Raw genomic sequence first — 13,470 nt, 5'->3', positions numbered from 1 at the left:
TGTTTCTCATGAAGTGGAAATAACCCAAGAAAAAGAAGCTGAAGACGTGCCTTTTCAATCGATTAACTCTACATGTTAAAGCAACTACGCTGTTAAAAGATTTTATGGTAAGTTTTTTTATCTTAAAACACCATTTAGTTATCTTGAGAAACTCAAATCTTAACGCTATAATTTTTGAATTTCCAGATCATAACTACAGTTCAACAATCACTTCCGAGTCTGTAACTGAAATTATCATATCACAACGAAATGAGATATACCAGCTTCGTACCGCATTAGAGCAGCATGAAGAGGTAAAAGCTCTCAATCAGACATTGATTTTGCAAAATGAAGAATTGAAATCAAAACAAAAAATAGATTTTTTACAAGAAAAGAAAAGCATGGAACTCGAGATTAAAGGTTTAAAAGATAGCCTTTCCTCACTCCAGCTTAAGTATTTAGAATACCAAAACAAAGTCCGCAATCTGGAGATGGAGCTGAAACAATCCCAAAGATTCTCTTTGGAAAAGGTTTCACATTCTCCTTCCATGATTAAATTTTATACAGGTTGCCAAAACCTGAAAGGCTTTAATGACTTATTTGAATATATTCAACCTGATTTAAAAAATCTACAACTGTATAATGGTGCATCGGGTTACAAAAGAAAAAGTGATCGGTTAGAATTGGACAATGTCGGTCGTCCAATGGTTCTACCCTTCAGAGATCAACTTTTTATGGTGTTGTGTCGGTTAAAAGTGGGTCTTCTTGAAGAAGATTTGTCTTATCATTTCCACGTTTCATTGTCAACAGTGTCCAATATATGTATTGCGTGGATCGACCTATTGTACCGATGTGGCCTTCTCGGGCCTTGGTAAATGAATATTTGCCTGAAGAATTCGAAGAGAAGTATTCTACTCCTCGCGTCATTTTGGATGCTTCAGAGTTGTTTATTCAGAAACCGAATGACTTTCGAGCTCAAAGCGATACTTGGTCTTCGTACAAGACACATAATACCGCCGAAGGATTAATTGGTATTACGCCTAATGGTTTCATAAGCTTCGTTTCAGATTTAGTGCCTGGGCGTATGTCAGATAAAGAGCTTACTGAACAAAGCGGAATAATCAATTTATTAGAGAGAGGGGATGGTGTTATGAGTGATAGGGGCTTTCTAATCGAAGAGCTTTTAAAAGAAAAAGAAGTAGGGCTGAACATGCCTCCATTTTTGAAAAACCAAGCTCAGCTTTCATTTGAAGAAGAAATGGAAACTAGAGAGATAGCTAGCGTACGGATCTATGTTGAAAGGGTCATACGAATAATTAAAAAATACCATATTATAAGTACTATTTTTCCTAATACAATGCATAAGCAACTCAATAAGATCTGGAAAATTTGTGTTTACCTTGTTAATTTTTGTAACGAACCGCTACTTGATGTTAAAAAGAAAATCGCGGATATTCCTGCAAAATAAGTTGATTAATAAATTTAAGTGAAAAATCAAATATTCAACTCATTTATTTTTTCATTTGTTCATTAAAATTCATGTACACTGTATATTTAAAAGAAAATCAGGTACATTGTAAGTATTTAAAATGACTCATTTAAGTATCACAATTTAGCTTTTCAAAATATGATATGCCGCAATTTACATAAAATGACATAAGTTTAGGAACCATTGTACCATAAAAAAAAAGTTGAATTAAAAGGTATTCTCTCACAATGAGGCTTGTCATTGCCACAGTCAACTAGTAGATCGCACCATTCGAGGTTTGTCAAACCTAGTTGGCCTTGAATCTGAAAATAATGATGATGGTTTCGATTTAAGATAATTTTTCCATTTTCATCAATTTTCAGAAAATTTACACTGGGTTCTTTAATTGCAAGTGCTTTCTCAATGCTTAGGCTTAATTCATGGAATTTAGATAAAGTTTTGATTTCTTGTAATCCATATCCTACATCTTCGTGATACACTAAGCAATCTGGAGAAGCACCGAGCATAGGAAAGGACGGATTAACACACAAACCTACTGAAAATGTGGTCACATTGGGGTGAATGATTCTTTATTTCATCGTTGCAGTTGTTTCATTTTTTAAACCAAATTTAGAAGCAGTGATTCTTTCCTTTCGCTCAGATTTCCACAATAAACAGTTAGATTGTCCTCTAGTCTCAACTTCTAATGTTACAGCATCTTTCAATGTAAGTTTCAATCTATCCGGAGTTGCTGCTAAAGTGCGTGCAATTAGAGAATTCAGCTTTTCATTCCCTGGTATCTCAAGCAGTCCCCTTGGCAAGGGGATTTGTCGCACTGTAGGATGCGTTAATGTAGAAATTGCTTCTTGAGGTAAATGAAGTGCAGCTCCATCAGCAGGACGAAAACGGTTTTCCGCTTGAATCCGAGATAGAAAGGACCGTTTATTCTGTGGTGTAAATCGTTCCGCAACTAAGCTTTCTATGCGCAAAGTCATATTATGTTTGTCATCATTCTGTTCATTTTGATCTAGTTGCTTAACACTGCAGTAATTTAGCTGATTTTTTGACCTTTCTAATAGTGCAACACTTGACTTTCCTGGAGTATGTCTTACAAATTCAAGCTGATCAAATTTTTTCATTGAAACACTCCCTCGCGCTGTTGGTGCACTCCAAGTTCGTGCTTTTTGGGTGCAGGCCTGATTATCGGGAACGAATACCTTCCCATAATTTAATAATAATCAGCTAGGCTAATACCCAAGGCACCACCTTAGGCCTAAGTCATCATGCGACTTTTGAAGCCCTTAATTCAGGTGGCCGGGTTACAATGCGTAGGAGGGTGGTGGCAAGCCCTGCATGCCACGAGATCGAGCCAACAGCTACCTACACTAACTATTACCGTTAACCTAGACAAGTTTTTTATGGAAGGGGAAACCGAAGAACTCGGGGGAAAACCCCTCAAACCAGTGGGGAGAGAACTTGCAAACTCAACGCAGAAGGAGTTGTTCTCTCTTACAGTCTAAAATGTACCAAAGTACGGCTCCTACATGTTTGCAGGCTCCTCCAGCCCCAGCTTTGCATCCGCACCAAGCGGTATCTACTAAACCTGTTTGGGAGCTTAATTGAATAGTTACATTATATTTAGAATGGAGAGTGAAGGAGCCTTCTACTTTGCTTTTGATGTATATGCTAGAAGAGGAGGCTGATGGAGAAGAATTGCTTGAACTAGGCTGATAAATAGAACTGGAGCCAGAACTTAATAGTAGATCAGATACTTTACTAGCTTTGAACATTCTATATCCCAATGTCAAATGCTTTTTGGCCTTAGCATTCCTGTGATGTTTGATAATGGAAGTTTCTTTAAAAATCTTTGGCACTATTTTAAGTTGTTTCGTCCAGTTTCCAGTAGGTAATTTTATCTTGTTGTTAATGGCTTTAATTTTATCAGATTTATTTTTTGTCTATTAAAAACAGTAATATTTTAAAACTATGTATATATTATAAGTAATTATTTTAATAACAACTTACTTCGTAAATGTAGAATTTGTTGAGTCCATTTTCAGCACTAGGCCTAGGCCTAACCTTTTAAAAAAAACCGTGACCTACTAGCAATTATTTCGGGTGGAAGTGACGTAGTAGTGACGTTTCACTGACGTAATTAATTAATTTATAGAAAGAACGATTATAAATTTTACTAAATCATCTCGTCCTTAGGCTCTTTATATTGATAATAGCTGAAGGCTATTAAAATAACCACTTAAAAAAATAGTTGAAACCAAGAAACGTCTCCTGCTGGTCGCTTCGCCATTTTTCGAAACGATGAAATAAGAATGAGGAGCAATACTAGGTTTTTAATTCGATTTATCGTGAAATGACGGGACCCAACAAAATAACACGCGCCTGTTAAAGCAGGTGTGTCAGAATTTATAGCCCGGTGAACCTAGTAATAAAAACCACACCACCGGAGGACTATCATCATACTGCCCTACGCCAGCGTCCCCAAGCCCGGACAGGTGACAAATCCAGCATGGGTAGTAGTACCCTACAACTGATGGTCGCACCTTTGACGCAAGCCACTAACCCAGCAGAAGGTGCAGCAATGGGTGGACCGATCCCCACTTCGGACACAGCAGTGGGATTAAAAGTGGATGCTTTAGCAACTCCAGCCGACACCCTACCTACGTAGGTAAAGAGTTATACCCTTTGGAGAGAGCTCCTAAAGGGGAAGGACGCGCACACAGCGGTCCACATAACCCGACACGGTTGGCACCAGAGATTTCGGTGTGCTCCAAAAGGCCGAGAAACAGGACCACCGTGCCCTCATACGGAGGCCGGCGGCCACACAGCAGGCTACCCAATCCGCCGAGGCGGCCAGTTTCCACGGACCCTCTCCGTTAGCCTGAGCCGAAGCTCAGTTTCCAGCCCCTACCTGACTGAAGTCGGAGGTGGAAATAGGACCATTTGATCAGAGCTAACATCTCCCAGTGCGCCACTGCCCTTATGGGTCACAAGAGCCGGATCCCGACTCCCCGGTAAAGCCACCAGTTATTGCACACTCTACCCCATTTAGGGCCTGTTAAAGCAGGCGGCGGTACTATCATTGCCACCTGTATTATAAAAGGGACCCCTCTTATTAGAGATGACCATGAATATATCCGATTCTTCTAAAACGTGACCTTACTGGAGAGCGTGGTGCCATCTATTTATGACAAAGGAAGCTGAAATTAAAAATAAACCAATTATAACGTCGTCAGAGAGCCATAGTTAGAGTCTAAATTATGTATCCCGTTTAAAAAAAATTATTTATTATTGCTCTTTTTTATGTCATAGACCAATTTACCAACGATCCAATCAAAGCGAGGGTATCTATAAGTACCGCCTTTTTTATTTCGACGCTAGCGACATCTATTGAAAAAAGAGCTATTTCACGTCGAGCCGCCACTTGCTTTAAAAGTTTGGGGTGGGAGATCTCTCCCCTCGAAATCGGAACGAGTAAACTGAACAAAACACTCGAGTAAACTGAAGAAAATTATAAAACTCAGCTAAACTCCCGGGCTATAACGACTTGCGACACCGACGCTTACTTTATACTTAATAGTGAAAGTTGGCCCCTACGAGAAGCCTCCTCCGACCCTTATCCCACTCTAGAAACGAGCCCACAAAATAAAGTGTTACACATTACTTTCAACGCTAAATAAGAACGCATTTAATATTCTTCACCCGGATTCAGCGAAATGTTTAAAACGTGTTAAAATTAGACTGTAACTATAGTCCTGGTCCTTAATCATTTACTTGATACGTTAAACTAAAAGCATGCTAAATCGATTTTCTTGAATTTTTCTTCGCGATAATCTATGTCCTCCAACCTCTATAGCTTCTCCTTAATCTTTCTCTTATAGTGAAATTTATTTTAACAGGCAAATGATGCTTCCATAAAAGCCGACATGGACGAACTTGAGAAGCTACTGACGAAAAGAGAAAGGATTAGACTCCAAACCAAGCGAAGACTGACTGAGGTCGAAAGTGAAATCCTAAAGAGCGAGGCATCTGGGTGCGTTGACAGTTTGCACGGTTTATTGGAAATCCTTGAGGACAAGGACACTAGACTCTTTGAATTGAGCGGTCAAATAGAGAACCACTTGAAGGACAGGAGGGGATTAGATAAAGAAGTTCGTGTCAGTGAAAACTGGAAGGAAACCTTAATCGAGTGCAAGTCCAGGATCAAGTTAGCCTGCAAGAATGCCCAGAATCGAAATTCCCTTCCATTTCGGCAGCAGCCCCCCATGGCACCGGAAACAAAAGTGAAGACCGAAGATGGTAAGTTAACTACGCCAGGACATGGGTTTATAAACGCTCAGGGGTATTCGGGTTCCATAAAATTGTTGACCTGTCCATTCAAAAGCATAAGAAACACTTTCCATGTTAATTTAAATAGAAAAATTGGCAGTTTTTCCAATTGATCAGTTGTTATGGTCATTGGATTTGGAACCCGGTTTTTCATTTGCAACGACTCTTAAAACTGGTTCCTAAACGGTTTTTTTATATGTACATGTAATTTAACATGGGGATTTTATGTCAAGAGATTGATTGAACATCACATTAATATCAAACCATAGTTAAGCAAAAAATGAAAATACTTATACTCTTTGACATATGCGAACAGAAATTTGAAAAGTAGCCCAACTTTTTAATCGAAATAATTATTTGAGTAGGTCAAACTGAACCAACTTTATCAGCTACTTTCAGGGCTATCTTATTTAAATGCCCTCTGATAATTAAATAAATATTTGTAAATATTCAAATATGGCTGTATATATTAATGGTAGAAATGCAAAGGTACTTATTAAATTTAATTAATTTTTATTTTCATTCATTTAGCGCACATAACCAATTTATGTTAATTATCAATAAATGATTGCTGTAAATTTTCCAAAGAATTTATTAAATCTCATTAAGATTAATTTAAATAAAATAAAATTTACATGAACATGGCGTAGAAAATATCGATAAATATGTCAAGAGAGAAAACAAGTCAAATGTTCTAAATTCAAATTACCTTAAAGAAATAAATTAATAAAATTAATTAATTAATGAAATAAATGGTTTTTTCTAAATAAAAATATGAAGAACCCTGATTTTTTGTTGAAGTCATAGGAAAGTCTCTTTTTACTGCTCAAAAATTGTGCACCTAAACTTTTTAATATTGGGAACATTTGAAATCAACTCAAGAAAAGTAGTCCATCTTTTCATTATACGAACGCCATAAACAGTCTAATATACGAACAATAGGAAGTTAGTCATTTTTAATGTAACTGCATGGTTTCTGATTTTTTCAGAAGATGACGATGAAGTGACGATTGTTGAGGAAATCATTCTATCCACTAGCGCTAGAACGGACACACCAGCAAAACATCCTCGTATTGGGACCGAGTCCAGCTCCTGCGGAAAATCTTTCTTAAATTCAAGTCGACCTGAATGCCATTTTACGAAATTAACAAAAGATGATGGTAAAGATTCGCAACCTCAATCACTAGAAGTGGCCGCGAGTACCGCTTGCAAACAAAATGAAGCTAGTGAGATTTCCAAAGAGCACGTTTCAAATATCTGCGAGCGACCAAAGCCAGATACAAATTTGAAATCGCCAATTTTACATTTAACTTTTAGTGAGGTATCTCAGGATTCTTCTTTGTCTACCGAAGTTGCATCATCTGCTTCAGAGCAGGATTACTCACCAGATCTTCACTGTCGGAACGATGCATTTTCTCCATGTGCTACCGCATCGAAAACAGTCGACACTTCTTTGGACTGTACTGCCTCTTCCGAGATACCAACGAGGTCTTCGAAGCCTCCAATCCCCACCAACAGCGTCGAAAAAGTGTTTTTGCTGCCATTCATTCCGCGGAATTACGCTATTCCTTTTTCCCTCGGTTGGCTTCGAGATATTTCTATTCGGAAATGTAACACTTATAAAAGTTTTGACATTTATTATCTGAGCCCGGAACCACACCGAATTCGCTTTCGATCCATCGTCATGGTATCTGATTATCTCCAAAAGAACAAAATAACGAAAATCAACATTAAAGACTTCAACTTCCGAGATAAATTTATTTCTAAACCGCCCTGGGAAATAGTCGGAAGGGCTAACTCGAATCCATCCGAAATTACTCGCTCGAAACCATCCGCAAGTAGTCACTCAAAACCACCCTCAATTAGTCACTCAAAACCATCCGCAATTGGTCACTCGAACCTATCCGCGATTAAACACTCGAAACCTACCGCGATTGGTCACTCGAAACCTACCGCAATTGGTCACTCGAAACCATCCGCAATTGCTCACTCGAAACCATCCATTGCTCACTCGAAATCTTCCGAAATTGATCACTCGAATAAATCTACAATTTGTCACTGGAAGCCTTCCGCAATTGCTCACTCGAAGCCTTCCGCAATTGGTCACTCGAATCAATCCCCAATTGGTCACTCGAAGCCTTCCGCAATTACTTACTCGAAGCCTTCCGCAATTGTTCACTCGAAACCTTCCGCAATTGTTCACTCGAAACCTTCCGCAATTAGTCATTCGAATCAATCTAAAATTGGTCACTCGAAGCCTTCCGCAGTTGATCACTCGAAGCCTTCCCCAATTGGTCACTCGAAGCCTTCCGCAATTCCTCACTCTGAACATTCCTCAATTTGTCACTCAAAGTCTTCCACAATTAGTCACTCTAAACCTTCAGCAGTTGGTCACTCGAAGCCTTCCACAGTTGGTCAGTCGAAACCGTCCACCTCTGCCGCTAGTAAGTAGATATCATATTATATGTTGTAGTCGATTTAATTTTTTAAGTGTCCACAAAAAGAATACATTTTATTTGTTGAGACTATGCTCGGGCACCCTGGTCTAGGTTCCCCTTATTGGTTTTAATCACGCCGAAAGATGTACGTTTTAGAAAACCTTTGAGGTACTTGGCTGACATGATTTTGTACAAATATTTTGACCAAAATGGTTGGCCGTGTTTTGTTAAATCGTAACAACGTTTAAAAGTCCCACTAGTTTTATGGTTTAAACCAGGGTAATTTAAACTACCCAACTCCGAACTAAAATTGACTTAATTGATAAAATATTACCGGTTGGTCGGTTACCTAATTCCGATTGCTGGCCAAAGAAGCCAACTACAATTCATACTTAGAAACCAAACCAACAAGGCGATAATTTGTTTTTCCTTAAGACTGGTTTTATTTTTTCAAAAGGTCAAAAAGTGCTCGACGGCGATCGTCGACGTAAAAACACACATCTGAAGGCCTAACAATCTTTTTCGACGATTTCTGTCGATGCATGTTTGCTTTTTTTATGATACTGATTTTAGCCCACGCAGAAATCAGCACATAAAGAATAGCCTGTTTTCTGTATTAATGTACTTCTTAGCGAATTGCTGTATTTTAATTATTGAAGTTTTTCCTTCTCGAAAATGACTGTCGGAACTAATTTAAAGTCTATTATTTCTCTGGATGTCTGTTTAAATATTTAACTATTATATAAATCGGTTTTATAGTTAATCGTTTTATGGTTTTAGTTGACCTTTCGTCCAAAAAGAGGACCATTGAGAAGCCAAGCGAAAACGCTCCTACGGGACTGAAAAGGAGACGACGCCTTAAGACCCCGCAACAGTGTCATCATTGCCCTTTAAGCTTTAACATGTTAACGCACTTCGTCCAACACTGCCGAGATGAACATGGCGACCTTAAACCTTTCAAGTGTGATTTGTGCCTTTTTTCGTCTAAAGTCAAAGGTGCCGTGAAAACGCACAGGCTCAGGCATATACCGCTGAACGTTAACGACATGTTCGCCAATTATTAGTATAAGTTCCTAAAACCTTTCATGTGCTAAATAATTTTGCAAAATAAAACCATTTTTAAAACTAATTTTTCAATGTTTATTAAATTGAAACATTTTCAATTTGCTAAACTTCATAGTATCACAGATAAATTCAAAAAAAATTATCATTTAAAAAAACAGCATTTGTCCCAAGCCATCTATCGACTTTCAGTGGCAATAATTCAGGTTATACTGCGTAAGGGGAGGGGAGTGGCAAATCCTTCATGCCACACGAGCCAACAGCGCCGTACACCTACCGTTAACGTCAACAATTATTGAAATACTGCTTTATGACCTTCAAATAAATCCCTGGAAACATTTCATAGTACTTACAAAAATTTATAGACCTGGTGAGTGCCGCCATTTTGAAGTGCCAGGACCGTCTTTATATGTAGGCAAATGGGGCAATGCCTAGAGGCTTCACGATTATAGGGCCCATGCCCCACAAATTTAATATGTGGAAAAGAGCCATCTGTATTCTTATAAAAGAACCATGCCCAATTCGTTATTACTGTTCTTTTCCGTTTATAAATATTACAAGATGACAAGGATTCTTACTCTTAGTACGAGGCTACTTCTGTCTGGCAGCACTGATCCAATCCAACTTCCCACCAGTACAATCTTTCGATCTTCTTAGCATTTTAATAAAGTACTCTGTTTAAGCTTTTCACCACTTCGTAGCCAAGTCAGGTTCGTCGAAGAACACACTAGCCCGAAAAGACAAAGTCAACTGCAAAGTCTGGTGGTGATTATTTAAACGATTTAATTAAAGTTCATAATCAAAACAAACAATATTTTGACCTGCGGCCGTATTCTGCAGACTTTATCAGGAAAGTTGGGATACGCCTTCTTTCTTTCAACTTTATCCTGCGGTTTTCATTGGGCGCGACGTCACCAGTGAAGAGGGACCGTACATTTGCGACCCCTTTGTTCTGATTGGTTCTTGTTACGTCATGCAATGACGCCACACGAGAGTGATGTTGTATATGCCATCTGTGCGAACTCAATGGAGCTAGATCAGTTCTGTTCAGTACAGCTCGTGTTTTGCTACCTAGGTTCGACCTATTTTTAGCCCTATTAATTCTATCGCCATCTAGGCTACGCTGAAGGAGCTAGTTCAGCTCTGTTCGGTTTAGTTGAATTTTTGTCATGAGCTTATTTTTAACTCTATTTATGTTGTCGCCATCTAAGACTGTTTTTGTAAAATAAATGCGCCAATTTTGAATTGTACATTAATCATGTGGCGCTGACTGACCTTTTGATTTACTTTGAAATTAAGTATTACTTAGAATTAATATGTATTTATTAATTATTTTATAAATAAAATTAAAATAAATTTGCATTGTTGTATTATAATTAAAATAGGAACAAATACTATTTGTATGGATGAGTGTTCATGCACAATTTCTGAGAAACAAGTCACTTGTTAATTTGCTTTTCACGAGTTAACAAATAAATTTGATTTCTATAAAAGTTTCTTTACTTATTTAAAAAAGCATATATTTAACTCTTAATATAGGTCATTTATTTTGAAATACAATGGCAAGTAGTAAAAGTTCCAGGTGGACTGAAGATGAAAAGGAGGCATTGATGTCAGCCATGGAGACCCAGGTTTATGAAGAGATTCGACTTCATAAAGGAGGGTCTCTTACCCAAGCCCAACATAAAACGTGGGAAAGTATAACCGCAATGGTAAATTCTGCTGGGGATAGCAACAAAAGCTCCGCTGATGTTCGTAAGAAGTGGAGCGTCCTAAAAGGTGAAGCCCGGAAAGCTGCAGCTAAGGACTAAGGTTTCAGTTTCCATAAAGAAAACAGGGGGTGGATCCGGCACAGACGCTCCACAAATGACGCCCACTGAGGAGAGAGTAAAAGCACTATTACCATCAGTTACCTACGCAGGAATAACTGGTGGTATAGATACCTCCCTACCTAGTTCTAGGTAAATTTAATAACTTTTCAAGAATAAACCCAGTAACGTAGTTCAAATAGAGGGCATGTGTAACCATAGACATCGTTCAAAGGGGGCCAATGTCCAGGGTAGTGCAAAAATTGTAATATAAAATCTCGTAATTGCATAGGGCAAACGTTAATTTAAGGGAGATCAACGGGACACAGACAGTCGAAGCGGGGCAGTTGCACCATTTGCTCCAACCTGCGGGTGCCCATGGAGGGGGTATGCGTTCCCTAAAACATGTTTGCGGATGAAATTGTTTTTATTTCACAATAATAAATGTGCTCCCTCCCCCTGAACTGAAATCGTGGCTACACCGCTGACATCAACACAAAGTTTATAGAATTTTATTATAAAACAGTGGACAATCAACGGTGCCTGATGCTGGGAATTCTAGTAATAGTAGTGGTTTCCTTGTCTGAATTGACTAGTGGTAGATGGTAAGATTTGATATGAAAATAATTTAGCCATCCTATACAAAATGTCCTGGTTTCAGTGAATCTTTTGAAGGACCAATTCTATCCTTTGGTGATAGTTTTACGTTTTCCGAGTTCATGGAAGATTCTCGGGGAGTTGATCCAGAGGATACTGCGAGTAAAATTTAAATATTAGTTATACATATTACTTGAAAAATGTGGTTTGATATATTACGCTCGCTATATAGCTGTGATGATAGTAATATAATAATAATAATAATAATAATCAGCTAGGCTAATATTGACGATCCCATGTACTTGGGTGAAAAGTCTGGAGTGCCTGAAAGGTCAAAGTAAGTATATGTATTTATCTTTACGAGCCTTCGTTGATTAATAATAAACAATAGCGGTGTGCAAATATCTTTTTTTGGAGACCCAATCAAATATAAAATCAAATATTTGAAAATCAAATAATTTGGTCAAAAATATTTGATCAAATATTTCATAGTATTCAAATATCAAATACTAGATCAAATATCAAATAATTTGGTTTTCAAAAAGTGTCAAATAATTTGACTATTTGGTTTTCAAATAGTGTCAAATAATTTGTCTATTTGGATTTCAAATAGGGTCAAATATTTGACTATTTGGTTTTCAAATAGTGTCAAATAATTTGATTATTTGGTTTTCAAATAGTGTCAAATAATTTGACTATTTGGTTTTCAAATAGTGTCAAATAATTTGACTATTTGGTTTTCAAATAGTGTCAAATAATATGCATATTTCCTTTGCAAATTAATAAATTATTGTAATTATGCCAAAATTTAAGGGAAACACTCCGAAACTTTTTTAAAGGTTAAAATAATAAAAAGTAAAATACAAGTTTAAATTCAAATTAGTAAAGTAACTTAACCTTCATTTCATTTATATTTAACAATTAGTCAATTACTCAATGAGACTAATTAAATGAAAGCTTCTACACCAGCATTATTAATGCAGGTTTGGCAGTTTAACATAAATTTAAATAATTAATAAATCTAACTAAAACACTAGACGAACTAGTAACTAAATAGTATTATAGTAGTAAAGAGACCTCAGACCAAGTTTCTTTTACACTGGTCCAGCTTATACTTCTTCTTGCTTTAAGTTTGTTTTATTTTCGCTTTCATTTTTCCATTTTCAATTTTTCACTTTTCAGCCAGTGGCAAAAGTGCGCCAGCTTTAAAATTTTTGGCGGGGGAACCCAGACTACTTCGAGCTGTCAATTGATTATTTGAGCAATTAATCAAATATTTGAAATCAACAAATACTATTTGAAGACCCCAAAGTATTTGATTTTGGAACTATTTGACCAAATACCAAACTATTTGATATTATCAAATACATTTTATAGCTACTTTCAAATATCAAATTATTTGGTCAAGAAATCAAATATTTGACAAATAGTTTTAAGCACTATTTGATTTGGCAAACCGGTTATTTGATTTGGTATTTGGTCCAAATAAATTGATAGTACCAAATATTTTGCACACCCCTAATAAACAAATGATGTTGATAATTTATATTGATAAGTTGTACGAAATTTAAGGGAAATCTACGTCACTTCAAAAGTGATTTGCAGATTGGAAGTCCCTAGGACGTATTTATCTTATTACTGATTTCCAGCAATGGTCAATGTCAATTCCAGCGATTGTCAATGTCAATTCCAGCGATTGTCGATGTCAATTCCAGCTAATTTCTATGTGATATTCAATTCCATTTCAAGCTATAGATGATATTATTTCCGGTGA

At 37.1% G+C, this 13,470-nt stretch overlaps 1 protein-coding gene across 1 annotated transcript; it reads left to right on the top strand.

Moving 5' to 3' along the window:
• Nucleotides 1-7,455: 7,455 nt before the first annotated feature.
• On the top strand, nt 7,456-9,310 carry LOC149933695 (uncharacterized). The gene is made up of 2 exons (XM_090156826.1): nt 7,456-8,235; nt 9,010-9,310. Exons 1-2 carry the CDS (start codon nt 7,476-7,478, stop codon nt 9,291-9,293), a joined length of 1,044 nt encoding a protein of 347 aa, XP_090012952.1. The 5' UTR covers nt 7,456-7,475; the 3' UTR covers nt 9,294-9,310.
• Nucleotides 9,311-13,470: the final 4,160 nt, after the last annotated feature.

This window comes from Leiobunum rupestre, chromosome 8 (genome assembly GCF_980474605.1).
Source record: "Leiobunum rupestre chromosome 8, qqLeiRupe1.1.hap1, whole genome shotgun sequence".
Classification (NCBI taxonomy): Eukaryota; Metazoa; Arthropoda; class Arachnida; order Opiliones; family Sclerosomatidae; genus Leiobunum; species Leiobunum rupestre.
The sequence above is the reverse complement of the archived record's forward strand: the minus strand, read 5'-3'. Positions and strand labels throughout refer to the sequence as shown.

Excerpts from the sequence above, each read along its gene's own strand:
- LOC149933695 (XM_090156826.1), top strand. The coding sequence starts at position 7,476 with ATGGTATCTGATTATCTCCAAAAGAACAAAATAACGAAAATCAACATT. Across the intron at positions 8,236-9,009 it reads ACCGTCCACCTCTGCCGCTA|TTGACCTTTCGTCCAAAAAG; the intron begins GTAAGTAGATAT and ends TTATGGTTTTAG.